Raw genomic sequence first — 14,923 nt, 5'->3', positions numbered from 1 at the left:
ATTTATATATTATACAAAATTTATTTAAAATGATTTGCTTGAATAACAGCGTTGTTTAAATTGTAAGTAAAATTACAAATGTGTTTTTTGTGATCAATTTAGACATTGACATTCAGCCAATATCATATTTTAACTGAGAAAAGATCACACAATCGTTTTGACCACTTCAGGCTGAACATCCACTGTGGGCTCTTCTGGTCATGGCAGCTGACCTTTGCTGCTGTGTCTTGAGTGTGAGGTGGTGAAGGGGCCAGAGGACGCCGGGCTGCCCAGAGCTTGGCCCTGGGGCCCTGACCTTTACAGGGTGGGCTCCTGGATCCACTTGCAGAGGCACAGTTGACCCCGTTGATAGTGATTTAGCTCAAGGAGTTGCTTCACCTTTAGCACAGCCACCCGACTATGTCAGGGCAGATAGAGGCGAGTCAGGTGTTGCTGCCACCATGCATCTGTTTGTCACTTATTTAGACTAAATGATTGTGATGATGGTGTTTAGCCTGATGGTGTTTCCCAACAGGACTGAAGAGCAAACTGATGAATTTATATTCAAATAATCATTTTGATCAAAACCTATTATTATTTTATTTTTAGTCTTCTTGTTCCAGTTTCCCTTTAATTATTCAACGTTCATAAAAAGAACGACACTTTTTCTCACTCTGTTTATTCCAAGAAATACCGTGTGTATAATACAATTTATTGTCATCAAGGGAAATTAAGTAATCCAACATGACATCATCCATATAAAACCATTTACCCTTTAAAACATTGTACATTTATTGTAATCACAATATTTACAAATCCATTCAAAGGATTGTCTCTCAACATGGTTTTAATGGACTAAATAGTTCAAATGATCCTGATGGAAATTATTAAGTGCTGATGTTACATTTTAAAATTTTTAGGAGAATCTTATTGTAACAATCAATGTCCGTAGTGCATTTGTAAGACTTTTCTCTCAAATATTGTCATTCTTTCTCTCTTTGTCTTATAAGGTGCAAAATTAGGTTTTTGTTAAACCGAGAATCAGAGTCACAGTCCTTTTCCAGCCAGTGAAAATCAAAGGCATGCCAGTAATAATGAAGAGACAACTGCATTTGAAGAACTGTATGGAATCAGTTATATTACAGTCAGAAGAACAGAAGTTTAATTGTCAGAAGCTGTCAAAGGGCTCAGAGGACAATGGGCTTCTAGTCGTGTGGACGGTGGTCTCTTTGAGGTTTTGGCAGAGGAGGGGATGTCTGTGAACACCACTGACCGGCCGTCAGGGCAGAGCAGGACGCTGGAGTCTGCCTCACACTTGGTGGTTCTGCTTGGCCATAAGGCCTCAGCAGAACTGGGCCTCATGCCAAGACCCCCCGGAGAGAGAACTTCTGTGTTTACCACCGACGCCTGACTCATCTTGATCAACATGTCCAACGACTGCTTACGACTCTCCAACGAAGCCTTCATCGCCTTCCTCTCGCTCTCATTCTCTTCTTCCTCCTTTCTCTCCTCTAACTCCTCCTCCTCCTCCTCTGTCTCTGTCGTGTTGTCTTTAAGACTGCCATCTTCTCTCATGCTGAGGTCACCAACTGAATCTGTCGAGCCTCTCTTGACTGACAGGTCGAGAGGCCCGTCGCTCTGCCGAGCCGTCCGCTCTAGCGCCTGGTGGATGTGGGAGAGCTCGCTGCGGATTTTGCTCAGGTGTTCCCAGAGGTGGCGCTGGGCAGGAAGGTCCTCCTTCTCCAGGTGGGAGATTTTCCGCTCAGCCTCCTGGTACTCCTGCAAGGCCTTGGAGAGGTCACTGAGGAGAGCAGCCACTGACTCTGAAGCGCCCTCCCCCATTGTCCGGGCAGCAGTCGAGTCCTGGCTATTGGGTCCCCCACAGGTAGAAAGTGAGGATGTTTCACTGTTGGGACTGGTGAGAGGTTCATTGTACCACAATTCAGCAGGCCGAGGCTGAAGCTTAGCATCCTGTAAACTGAGGATGGGAGAAATTTTTAAATATGTAAAAAATAATATACCATTTGACGCTACAGTATAACAAATTGAAATACCCTTAATTTTCCCTGTAGATAATTACATGATGTTACTTGTTAATAATTATCACAAAATAAGATAATTTAGTTGAAATCTTTACCTGCCATGGAACAGAAGTTTGTCCGCTGCCATATTAAGATTTGATGCAGTCTGAATATTCTTAAGAAGGTCCAAAGTGAAACCCATGGCCGGCTTCTTCTCCACAGGTGTCTCATGGTTCCCCAGAGGGGCCCCTGTTCTCTTGAGCCCCCAACTTGCTTTACTATTCTTGGCTGTAGCCTGCAGTTTATCCCCCAACCTATAGCCCTGGTCGGGGGAGTCTCTCTGAGGTGACGCCCAGCCAGCAGGGGAGTCTGCGGTGGTTCCCGGCCGCAAAGCAGGCACTTTCCACAGGTTGACTTTAGGCTGAAAGCCAAACAGGGGATTCGCTTCTAGACTGTTTGTGGACGTCTTGAGCACTTTGCTGGCATCACTCTGACTGGAGGCTGGTCCGAATGTGTGCTCACACAGGAAGGGGTAGTAGAGACGAGGGGGAATGAAAGCTCTGTCTGTGTGGGTGCTGGAGGCTGGGTGCATCAGCTGAGCGGCCGATGCCAGGAAGGGAAGCTGGGCAAGCTGCGCGTGTGTCTGGGCGGTGACACCCGTGGCAGCAGTGGGAATGGCTGAGTTCATGTAGGAGAAGAGGCTGGGGCTGATGGGGTAGCCCACCCCGAGCATTGACAGGTTTAGTCCGGTGGGATCCTGGTAATCCACCAGGTTTGGCGGAGGAGGGTAACAGGGGATGGAATTACTCACTCGGGGCTGAGCACCTTCAGCTTTGGCCTTTGTGTGGCTGGTTGCTAACAGCCGCCACTGCTCCGACAGCAGGCCAGGAGCTGTTAGATATGTCTTGGATAGCTTATAGTGTTTCAGCTGGGCCTCTACCTCTACTGAGCGTGCTCGTAAAAGTTGATCTTCCAGGGAGAGCATGTCAGCCATCAAAAGCTCTGACTCTGGTTGTTTGGTGTTCTTAGTAGTGCACTCCGCGGCATCTTCTCTGTTGTTACTGGTGCTCTCTTTCATCAGCCCATTCATCTCTACTCCATCTCCTCGTCCTCCCTCTTCCTCATCTTCTTGTACCTGGCTTTCCCTGTCTTCACCTTCCTCCTCCATGGCCCTGTGTTGCCTTTGTCTCTCCTCAGTCCCTGTTACCTGCTCTAGTCCATTTTTCCCAGTAGCTTGATGGCCATGTGCTTGCTGAAAAGGTCGTAGCTGCTCTGGGTGCAAGATGTTGCCCTTTTTATATGGCCAATCTGACTCTATGAGCAGAGAAAGGGAGTTCTTGCATAGGCTGTACTTCATATGGTTGTACAGGTGGGACTTCTCCATGCAGGTGAAGGGACACTGGAAGCATTTGTAGTTGTAGGGTTTGCCCCATGGCCGGGGAATATAGTGAGGCTTCTTAGGCTTGCGCTCCTTGTGTTTGCTGGCAGATGTCACTTTACAAACATCGTCCTTGGACATGATTGAGTCTTGATATTTTAAAGATTGTTTGATTGTATTAAAAGGATGAAAATTCAAGATAGATTTGTAGATTTTCTATCTTTTTTTGCCAGAGTACATTTCATTCGATATGAGTTTCTCCTCAGTTTGGAAGGTATTTCTTGAACCTGTGAACACACAAGACAGTTTTGTATGAATAAAGCAAAACACCAACAGTTCAGAAACACCATATTTACAGATTAGGTGTTTAAATTTTACCTATATTTTTCTATTTCACTTTTTTACTGTGATAACAGGAGAAATGTAACTATGTAAGAAATCTAAATATCTGAGATAAAGTTGTGTGTGCAGTGAAGGGTGGTATACATCATTATGCACACATGTGTATTAGGAGAGCACATTTGTTGTCTGTCTGAGCTGAGGGTTGCCACTAACCTAACTGCAGGGAGGCCCACGCTGCTCTGTTCTCAATGTACCTGCCACTACTCATTAGTTCCAGTGTAGTACCAGACTCTAGCAGGGTCCAGGGCTGGGGGGCAAACGGGGGCCGTCACAGGGGACTCTGCACCTGTGCGGGGGGCCCTTACAACACTCACAGGCCCACTTCAGTTTAGGCCCCAGACCCTCGGAGGCCGGCTACAGGCAGAGGTTTACACAGAGGCGAGTGTGGAAGGGAGAGGAGTTGGGGGTTTGAGGCCTGGTTCCTAATGAGAGCCTGGCGTCATGCCTATAGGGCGTCATTAGTTCCAGGACTGGGATCTGGGTCAGGACATGGTGCATAAGTTCAACTGCTCTCCTGTCTCATCTTGCATTTAGAGTTGGGTCATACTTTATTACCCAATAAGCTATAATAGCACAGATTATGAGAGGTTATATTGTAGCTATGATGTGGTGTTAAGTATTGAATAAGATTTAGTGTATTATTATGATGGATGATACATTATTTTGGCTCTGTCTGATGTGTCTATGTGTCACATTTTAATTAATTTGTTATTTTTTTCTTTTTCCATCTATGAAATGTGTAGCAATCAGCTTGTACACCTGTAATTCAGAATTTTTTTAGAAAGTGATCTACTATTTCCACCTTTCGATTTACTCATGTAAACTGTTCACTGTCTCTCTTCTGTGCTCTCTTTTTATTTCTATCCCTCGTCATCATCCCATGAAGACAAGCATTCCATGGCATTAGTTTAATTAATATCCCTCTCTTCTCCAATCCCCTAAAATACATTTAATAACCTACAATAAATGTTTTTTTTTATCTGTTAAATTACAGAAAGTTTGTGATCTTTTTAGACTTTAAGCCAGGCCGGTGGGTGAACCCTGCGGTGAAAGAAGATGTGAGGAGAAGTGTGCTCCTCAATTTAAAACACTCTTGCTTTGAGGCTTTTATTTTGTCTTTTCCCCAGGTCATTCAAAGATGAAAGTCTCTGTGATGTTCAGAGTCCAAGCTGAAGGAAAAAAATCTTCACCAACTGTCTTACACAGACGGCCCATGACAACATTTTGAGATAGATGATGGATAGCCAGTTATACTGAGAGACAGCACACAACCTCATCTATATGACCCACAGCACGGAGAATGATGATGAAAGACAAAGTGAGTCTAACACAGCATGGCAGGTTGTTACCAAATGAGGTCCAAATTGGACCCCCAGAATTGGCTCGTTTAGTGACTGACCATTTGATTGGCTCACTTTTTCTGCCCCAGGGCTCTGACCTGAGTTTTGAGCTCATAATGGAGCCTAACAGCTGCTGCTACGATCCAATCAATAAAAATCATTTTTACAGTAGATTTTTTCCCCTCTTGGCCACAGCTATCGGCTCCGCACTCCACTAACTGTGCACTTTGGCCCCCCACTGCCCCATATCCAAACCCTGTGGTCTTGTTTTAAGCTTTTAGGGCTGATGATCAAACAAGCCTAACCGCTTGAACGTCTATTGTTGCAAGTTGACAAGTTACACGAAACAGCAACCACACCACACCACTCACAGCTTATGGGACAGTCTATTCTTAGAGTAAATAAATGCATGCAAGGACTGTTAGTGAAATTGTTTTAAGTGCTCCTGTTATTTAAATTCATAGTTGATGTTTCACACTTTACCTAAGATGGTTGCCAGGATGATGAGCTGGTTGTCTGTAAAAGAAAAAATAAATGTAATGCCATTAGTCATTACTCTCTATTTCATGTTTAATTTGCAATATAAAGGAATTGATACTGCAATGAAACAACTTTAAAAAAACACATTTTCTAGAAACAAACGCCATGCATGTATTGCGTGTATGAATAGGAAAAAATATTTACTGGCATTTAAATTTGACAGCCAGACACCAGATGATGATGCTGCTGCTGCTGCTGCTGTTGCTGCTGCTGATAAATTAATACAATGTTTGAGGATTCTTGGCTACAGGAAATGCACCAGAATCACATTTTTGTAATGCTACATTGCCTGTAAAATTTGTGGCCATGCAAGTTTAACTTTAAAAGTGTATACATGGAATTTAAAAATAAATATATTTATAAGATTTTGTGACCACATTCAATCTTAGATATTAAGCAACCTAAGTGCTTTAAAACGCGAATCAAAGAAAGAAATCACTGAAACATTGTACTTTTAGACAAAAACTACAAAATAAAAGATGTGCAGCTGAAAGAAACAACACCAAAAGTAGTCTCTCAATGCATGCTAAAGCACCATGTAAAGCAGGCCTCTCTTAAAAGTCCTTTTAAATATCACTTAATCTAACAAAAAACCTGCTTGCATGCTATGTGCTACTTGAAAGTAGAGAGGAAATGTATTCATCCCTACCTATAGAGCGTCCCGGTGTGGCTGGCTGTCACTCCTCTGCAGCGGCACTGAGAGGGCAGCGCGTCCCGCTCAAATAGGAGCGCAGCAGCGAGTGTGGAGATATATATTGACTGGGAGCATTGCCCGCAGGCACTACAATACAGCGGCTCCCCCATCTCCTCCCTCTCTTCCCCCTAGATTGTCAAACGCAGTCTCTACCTTGCAGCCAGGATGCAATGTAACAACTTACACAATATTGGCAAAGGTTAGGTTGGTGATGGCTTCTCGTTATAACGGGGGGTAGACGTGACATTTGTCTGGGTTCATTTATGAGGTCATTTTCAACGCAGCCCCATGTATGTTTTTATTATGCATGCTCTGAAATGTGACAATTACGTGTTTATGCTCGTTAAACAGAGGTAACAGATTGGACTTCAACCGTTTTTTATTACTTTTTATTGAAGAATTGCTTTTTAATTTATTATGTTTTATTTAATATATTATTGAAGACTAGGTTTCGTTTTTATCCCTTCTGAACTGTATTTTAAAGGAAACAGGAAACAGCCGACGTTCCTTAAAAAGGCTCCTTGCCAAAAAAATATCACTTAACACCAGACCAATCTTGGAAATAAACCATTCTTTTTTTAAAAACTACTCCTGAAAACCAGCTTGTTATTAATAATTCACATGTCAAAGAAAAATATTTTATGATGAGAATATTAAGAATACCAGAACATGCTCATGACAGGATGGTCCCCAGCAGAGAATTAGAATTAAAACACAAATAGGCCTAGCTCTCCAAGTGCTGCAAGAAAAGAAAAAAAAAATCTTGTAAAAACTATTTTAAAAAACCAACAACTGTGAGCTCTGTAAAGTTTACATTTCCTTCTTTCTTAATTTATTTTCTGTTCAATGTATCTATCTATCTCCATCTCCCTATCTCTCTACTTCTCTCTCTATCTATTTATCTAACTAGGGAAATCAAAATCTATGAGAATGACAGAAACTATCTGCTGCGGACACTATTCCTCACACCTTTCTGTTCATTACAGATAGAGAGGGCTTGCATCTCTCTCTTCTGCCGCTCTGAAATATGTACTTAAGCTAATAATGTACCAAAATTTCACCTTCCATTTGTGCTCAATATATCTGTCTTTGTAATTTGCAGTGCATTATGGGAATGGCCCACTAGAAAACACCGTAGGCTGTTGATTTAGCTTTTTCTTACAGTGAGAATGGAAGCATCCATCAGCCTTCTATGTGCATTGATCAGTGATAGATTTCTGTGATCCCATGTCTGCACCTGTGTCTGCATGCTTCTCTGTGACTGTTCATCACAGTAAATATGAGTATTTAAGTCAGCCAGCAGAGGTAGAAGTGTGTTTTGGGGGAGTTGTCGCCTCTCTGCTTCACTTCACCCATATTACCAACAACATTCACTCGGCTGGGTGTTGAGGGGTGTAGGGGTGTTGGCATTTGAAGCAACCTCCCTCAGAAGGAAGTGGTACAGGGCACTGGATGGGTTACTGATCACATCCACAGGCAATGACTGATGTGTGTGTCTTCTGACAGTTGAGACCCACTTCTCTTTGTCTTCTCCCCTGTTTGTCTTATTTTATCCCTTTGTCTCCCTCTCACTCCTCATCTCCCATCATTTCCTCTTTTGTTTCTCTTACACTTCTTCTAAATCTAAACCCAATCTCCAATTTCTCTTTCTCTTCTTTCTTTCTTCCTTCCTCCCTCCCTCCATCCCTGGCTCTTTAGCCTGTGGCGGGCTTTGGGTCAACTCCAGGTTCTTCATTTCCCTCCTCTGGCTGGGTGGGAAGCGCGCATGCGAGCCCCTTTGAGAAATGTCAGTGTCCGTGTGCTGGGAAAGTCAGGGGCCCTTCACGAGCCATCAGACCCGCTGTCACATGGAGGCGGTCAAATGTAGACTGACAGGCCACTCCATAGAGCCTAACCATCTGTACCAAATGTGACAGCAGGGGAAAGAGGATGTCTGGTAAATCAGGAGGAACGACAGGAGCGTACTATGACATGGAGGAAGTAGAGAAGGAAGAGAAAGATCCTCCACTTCTTATAGCAACGGCACATGGGAGATGATGTCAGTTATTTATCCAAGAGAGACTGTTTCTCTCCAACTACAGAGACACTTGGGAGACAGTGTCAGTTTCTTCTGTTACTGTAAGTGTATTAAGTGAGGACTGACTGAGAAATTCTTGGTATCAGAGATGCCAAATGTTACAGCCTTCATAAAGTCTCACATTCTGGATCCAACACTATCATCTTTGATGATTTCTTCAAACTTTTCACAATGTAAATTTTAAATTGTAGATTGTTAAATTCCCATCAATAAAAAATATGTCATGCAGACAACAGGGAAATAAATAAAATGTTATATAAAATGTGTATATATAAAATTTGTTTTGTTTTGTGGGTTTAAGTGTGATATAATTTGGTTTTAGCTTGAGTGAAACAAGCAGGTACATACAGTATGTGACATAAAAAAAATATGTTTACAACATTACACCTTCTTATTGGGATGAAAAGGAATATTAGGTTTATTGAGTTAAATAAGGCCCTGCGATGGACTGGCGACCTGTCGAGGGTGTACCCCGCCTTTCACCCAATGTAAGCTAGAATTCGCTCCAGCCCCTCGCGAACCTGTACGCAGGATAAGTGGTTGATGATGCATGAATGGATGAGTTACATGAGAAGAAGTTATTAATATGTAATGTTTTCTTTGTGAATCAAATGAATGATCTTGAATTAAAAACTGTATTGGAATGCTTATAATGTAGCCACAGAGCCATCAGGTGCATGCTGGCTTGTAAAGTGTATCTCCACATATAGAGCTGACATGAGACCTGCAACTTCATTAAACACAATGCATTAAAGAATCATAGAAATCATCAATCAGACGTGTGCCAGAGAGATATTTGTCTTTGGTGCTACATTCTAATACATGCACTACATTTAGTGGCAGTAATCACTTAGCATTATCCAACATAAGAATACAAATCTCTTACTAATAGTTGTCTCTAGGGTAATCACTCAGTAGCTCGGTTCATTCCCATATCACCAGCTAGAATCATTATATTTGAAGAACAAGAGGTGGTATTATGCTCATTTTCAGGTTCAAAATCTTATTTAGGGGTTGTACCAGAACAGGTTTACATGGTTTCATTTTCAAAAAACACCATATTTTTCTCATATTGCTGCAGCTCCTCTTTTCACCCTATGTGTTGTACGCTCCGCTCTTGAGCTACAGAGTGATGCATCTTACTTGTACAAAATCTTTGTTGGGAGTTGCACATGCGCAGTTCCCAGGTAAGGACTACTAGCCAATCAGAAGCAGAGAAGGGCGGGTCGTAAGAAACAAGATAGTGTGATCCAAATGAAAGCTGCTTCAGACTGCGACCTTAACCTAGCAGATGGTATAAGCAAGTGGGTAAGCCAGAGAACTGACAGTGAAGCCGACCAAAGCCTGCATGGAGGGATCCATAGAGTTGACGTGAGACCTGCAACTTCATTAAACACAATGCATTAAAGAATCATAGAAATCATCAATCAAAACCCTGTGACACCCCGTCGCACTTGAGAGATGTAACCGTATTGCTTAGATTATAAGATCTGGGCAATCTAAAAAATATTTAAAAAATATTTAAAAAATATTCGGTGATCAGTGACGTTGGTCACGTTGGTGTTTGACAGGTGAGCCTCGTAGGTGGGCTGATTATCAGTGATGATCCGAGTCAGACAAACACATTGAGCCATGAAACTTTTTGTTGGCGCAGCTACGCAGCTACCAGAATTACTGTGTTCCTGCCGTTGTTCTACGTCATTAAACCACGGTTATGCTGCACGATCATATGCAGTAGACGCTGGTGCCAACAGGAAGTAGCCCTGTAGTAGTATTTTATTGGTCCAAAACTGGCTTCACTGCTCTCCATTCAAATCAGCGGGGTGGCTTCGTCCAGTAATATACTGTCTATGGATATAAGTTACTCAGTCCACAACCACACAACATCATTGTTCCACATCTTACCATAAACCACTACAAAAATCATCATATTTACATAAAAATTGGCCAAACAATTTGAACGTTTGCTTAGTAGGTTTCACATCGGGTGTAACGTTAGCATTATAGCTATAACTTTAGCTGTGTTAGCCAACGTTTACAACAACTCCGCACTTGAACAGTCTGTGAAGTTAATTACCGTTATTTTAAATAGAATTCACAACCAATAAAGCATACTTGCAGGTTGTGATTGGGAATTTCCAGGCCCAAACAGAGTCTGAGTTTTTTAGGACAAACGTTGAACTGTTGCCGGTGTTCTGACATTCTATGCTGCCTTGCTGAAAAATGCTACCATAGCGCCAATCGAAAGACTTGACTTTACTCGGCCCTGCTCCGTTTTCCATTGCAGACAGTACCCAGAGATAGTACGTAGCTTGTCGTCATAGCAACGGCACACACAACTGCAGCGACATAATGTTCGCTGCGACACACACACCAGCGATCCACACAGCTTTCTCTTTTTTAAGTTAAAACGTTTCAACATTACTCAGAATGTAAAGACAGATAAGCGGTATGAAAACCTTCCAGCTGTGTTTTCCTCTGCTGTTGTTGCTGCAGCGGTCTGTGTGACAGCGGGAGCAGAGGGCCATCACTTCTCGTAAAACTGTCAATATACGAAATCTACACAGCTGATTTCTCACCTCAAAACTTCTCAGAAGTGGATTTAGTGATGAAATTCCATACGAAAACTGTAAAATATAAAACTTTCTGTTGCTGGCCTCTGTCTGGTGCAGCAATGATGATGCAGTGAATAGTGAATATTCTCTCTGACCAGTAAGCAGTCTGCTGTGTTTTCACGTCACATTTTAGTATCACCTCAGCTCGCTTGGAACCTCGACGGAGGTGATACGAAAAAAAGTACCTGGAAACAGGTACAGGTGCAACATTTCTACAATGGAAAACCCAAATAAAGGCGAGTCGAGCCAAAGGGCCTCCGCTCAGACTAGCTTGGATTGAGGGCGTGCCTGACCCCGCTAGCCGCTTGGCAAGCTTTATGACGCGTTTTCATTATGACGTCACAAGTAAAGGAAGTGAAGGGCTGGACTACAAACGAGCTGTTTTCAAGCAGTTCAGAGCAGAGCTTTCTGTGGGAGATGGGAACTCCCTTTGGACTGGACTTTGGGCTTTTTCAATTTGCAAACCTATTACATGCACAAAAAAGATATATAACTCAATAAAGGAGAGGGGAAAAGCCTAAAAGCATAATACCACCTCTTTAAGGTGACATAAAATACCGCAAATTTGTGTGTTAGCACATCCATTTTTGGTGCTATCACTGCATCTGTTTCTGAGGAGAAACCCTATTGCAAGAAAGAAAATATATCTACTCAACCTGCCTTGTATGAAATGAGGTTAAGAAGTAATGTTGATTGAATTGAGCCTAAGAAGTAATGTTGTGGACCAAACTACTGTGAATCATATGAGGGGAGAGGACATAATCTTTCAAAACTAAAAAAATCATCGGACTCATCATAGAGAACAAGAGCTGTTAACCATTTTTGTACCAAATACAATGACTACACGCTGACAGACATCATTCAATAGTTGCTGGACATTGGTAGGAACAACAGGTTAATCTGCTCCTGATAGTTCAAAACAAGATCGACCTCTTGGAGATTATAGAGGTTTGTTTATGTCACACACAAACATGCCTAATCAGGCCAAGCGTAGTGTGATATCATGTATCATTCAGCTTAAGAACTGCTACAGTTATAAATGTTGTCATGTATAATTAATAAAGGTAGATATCTCACTCACAACAATACAATAGTATAATCTTGTACAGTTGAGACCCACTCTACAGTCTGTTATCAGACTTCCACTAACAAATTATTGTTTTATATTTTGAACATATTGAGCCACAGTTTGATATTAGTCTGTTTGATTTTTATAATATTATAGCAGATCTGTGGCTGAGAAGTTTTACTCCTTTGCTAATCTATACAAATCAACAAACCTGTAAACTATTTCCATTATAAATTGTATTTATTTATTTGGAGATCACAAAATACTGTGTACAGCCTCTAAATTTGGTAAAAGTAGAAAGGATTACAGGTAATTAATCACTTTATCCTGCATTTAATGGTTAAATGAAATCAGTGTTTTGTGACAAATGACTGATGTCCTTAGTAAGTAGTTGTGTATTATATGTGGACTTGATTTAGCCTGACACTCTCCCAAAAAGTTTTTGTACTCCAAGTGTAAAAGAGTTCTCCAAGTCCAAATGCAAACGGTAGTGTTTACCTTCAGCTGGAAAAGTAAGAATATGAAGAAGCTGAGACTGGCAGTGTGAACACAGAACTCTCCTGGCAAGTTAGGAGAGTTGAGGGTCCTTATGGAGCGGCATCTGGGGAGTCTGACAGGAGCACTCTATTACCACTCAGAGAAAGGAACCTGAGGGCTGCAACAACACCGCTACCAGGGAGATCCAGATGTGCAGATGCCTCCAAACACACACACACACACACACACATAGAAACACAACCAAACACATGCAAATTAAGAAAAAAATCTTCAACACACACATGCATCCGACAAGATGGACTATATGGTGTAATAGAAAGACATACAGATCGGGAAATGGCTGATTTAACAGCGACCTCTAACCCAGGGTGAGTCTTCATTTCTTTCTACTGCCTGAGTTTTATGCCTGAGGTAGAATAGCTAACAGCTCCTCTCTTAGCCTGCGCTGCTGGGCACATTAACTAAACTGATATCGCTCTCAGCCACTATCAATTATTCACCACCACCCCTCCCCCCCTTCCCTTCTTTCCTCTCTTCCTCTCGTTTTCAAAGAAGACTAACTCCAACATTCATTCCCAGCTTTACTAACACACAACCACAGTGACAAAACAACCATATGCCCTCAGTGATTTCCTTTGGTTTTCTTTATAGCTACTGTGTTTTATGACTTCAAATTATCATTATAATCTTATAATATTCTTAAACATCCTAATGCTAATGTAATCTTACATCATTGTTGCAATAATATAGTTTATATACACTGCTCCATGTATAATTGAGCTAATATTTTACGTTGGAGCATAAATTAAACATTTTTAGTGCTTTTGCTTTTCATTTCAGGCACTTCAGCAGTCCCGGAGCAAGTGGAGCTTCAGTGTTTTTCTCAAGGACACTTCAGCAGGATAGTGATGGTAGGTGGATTTGGTTACCTCTGGACAGAGTCAACCTAGCTCTTTCACCCGGTTTTTAGTCATTGTGCTAAGCTAAGCTAACAGGGTGCTGTACCTTATTTAATGGACAGACACAAGAGTGGCATCTATCTTCTCATCTAACTCTTGGCAAGAGAGCGAAGAAGCGTCTTTCCCAAAACTATTCCTTTCAAGTATTGTTGTGCCAATCCCCAATGAACTTTTGTAGTTCATGATGCGTGGTGAAACCTGCAAAACAGATTCTTTCACTGCGATGGAATGGGTGGGTGTTCAGTGATTGGTTCACTGAATGTGAGGCCAAAGTGATCACTCAAGCACACCCCTCTCTTCCTCCCTCTCATGTCTTGAAGTCTGAAAGTTGCCAAAGTAGTAGGTTGCCAAATATTTTAGCTAATAATTAGGTGTCACTACATAATATACGATGTACATAATAGAGTAGGACTTTGTTATAGCAGCTTTCAGTTCACTATGTTATCTTTATAAAATGATTTTCTCAGCTCACTAGCTTATCCTTCACAGATGACCATCTCAATTCACTACTTAGGTAGCCTAACTGAACATCCATGTTTCAGTTCAGTGAGTGGGACTGCGCAGTTGGCCCCCGGTCAAGCACTGATCGAGGTGAACAAATCTTTTGAACAAATCTTTGTAATGAACATATTCTAATGAATCTGTACATTGTGAAGAACTTCTTTACCCATCACTGCTTTCAAAGGTCAGACCTGCTTTCCACATTCAAAAGTCCTGACAAAATAGACAAGTGTCCTTTTCTGAGGTGAATTGCCCCGACAGTATGTCAGCGCTGGGAGCACACAATGAGACATTTTCAGCTTCATACTTAAATGAACACACACAATTATACAGAAGAGGGCTAGACGAACACTGGCTATTTTCCAAGGTGAAAACACAGCCTTCAATGTGAGCTGGGTTGATATCTGAAAAGGGCAGATGTGAAGGTTTAGTCATGACTGGATATATGACTTGTTGGATTTTTCTCTGCAGATATCTACGCCCTTCTTAGTCTGAGTCTTAACCTCAGATAAGGATGCAACTTTGAGGCAGAATCAGAGGGTGAGAGGCGCTTGTTACAGTCAGTCAGTCACAAGCATTCATTTGGAATGAGATGCAGCTGATGCCACAACAATTATCGCTTATCATTCACATATCTGTGAGTGTGAGGAGAGGTGGAGTTCACACCGTCGTCTGTACTGTGGGTCACTGACAGGAAGCAGCTGGCACTTCGGTCGCCTGCTTTTTCTCTTGTCGCCTCAGTCTCCGCCCTCCCCTTTCAACCAGCTGCCCCCAAACACACCCGCAGGAGGCGGGGTATTTCTCTCACCAAGGCACCTGTGGGTGTCACCTGATGGGGGAAAAGCAAGTG

General features: G+C 42.1%; 1 protein-coding gene across 1 annotated transcript; it reads right to left on the bottom strand.

Annotated features, from left to right (window-relative positions):
- Positions 1 to 1,140: 1,140 nt before the first annotated feature.
- prr35 (proline rich 35) lies at positions 1,141 to 6,335 on the bottom strand. The gene is made up of 5 exons (XM_046069542.1): positions 6,310 to 6,335; positions 5,805 to 5,870; positions 5,604 to 5,636; positions 2,117 to 3,665; positions 1,141 to 1,957 (listed from the first exon to the last, which is right to left on the bottom strand). Exons 4-5 carry the CDS (start codon positions 3,517 to 3,519, stop codon positions 1,141 to 1,143), a joined length of 2,220 nt encoding a protein of 739 aa, XP_045925498.1. The 5' UTR covers positions 3,520 to 3,665; positions 5,604 to 5,636; positions 5,805 to 5,870; positions 6,310 to 6,335.
- Between the last annotated feature and the right edge of the window lie 8,588 nt (positions 6,336 to 14,923).

Source organism: Micropterus dolomieu, linkage group LG14, assembly GCF_021292245.1.
Source record: "Micropterus dolomieu isolate WLL.071019.BEF.003 ecotype Adirondacks linkage group LG14, ASM2129224v1, whole genome shotgun sequence".
In the NCBI taxonomy this organism is placed as follows: domain Eukaryota; kingdom Metazoa; phylum Chordata; class Actinopteri; order Centrarchiformes; family Centrarchidae; genus Micropterus; species Micropterus dolomieu.
Note: the sequence above shows the minus strand (reverse complement) of the source record. Positions and strands in the feature narration are given on the sequence as shown.

Bases quoted from the DNA above. Each gene is read 5' to 3' on its own strand.
- prr35 (XM_046069542.1), bottom strand. From the start codon at position 3,519: ATGTCCAAGGACGATGTTTGTAAAGTGACATCTGCCAGCAAACACAAG. The intron at 1,958-2,116 runs GTAAAGATTTCA...TCCCATCCTCAG, and splicing joins AAACTTCTGTTCCATGGCAG to TTTACAGGATGCTAAGCTTC.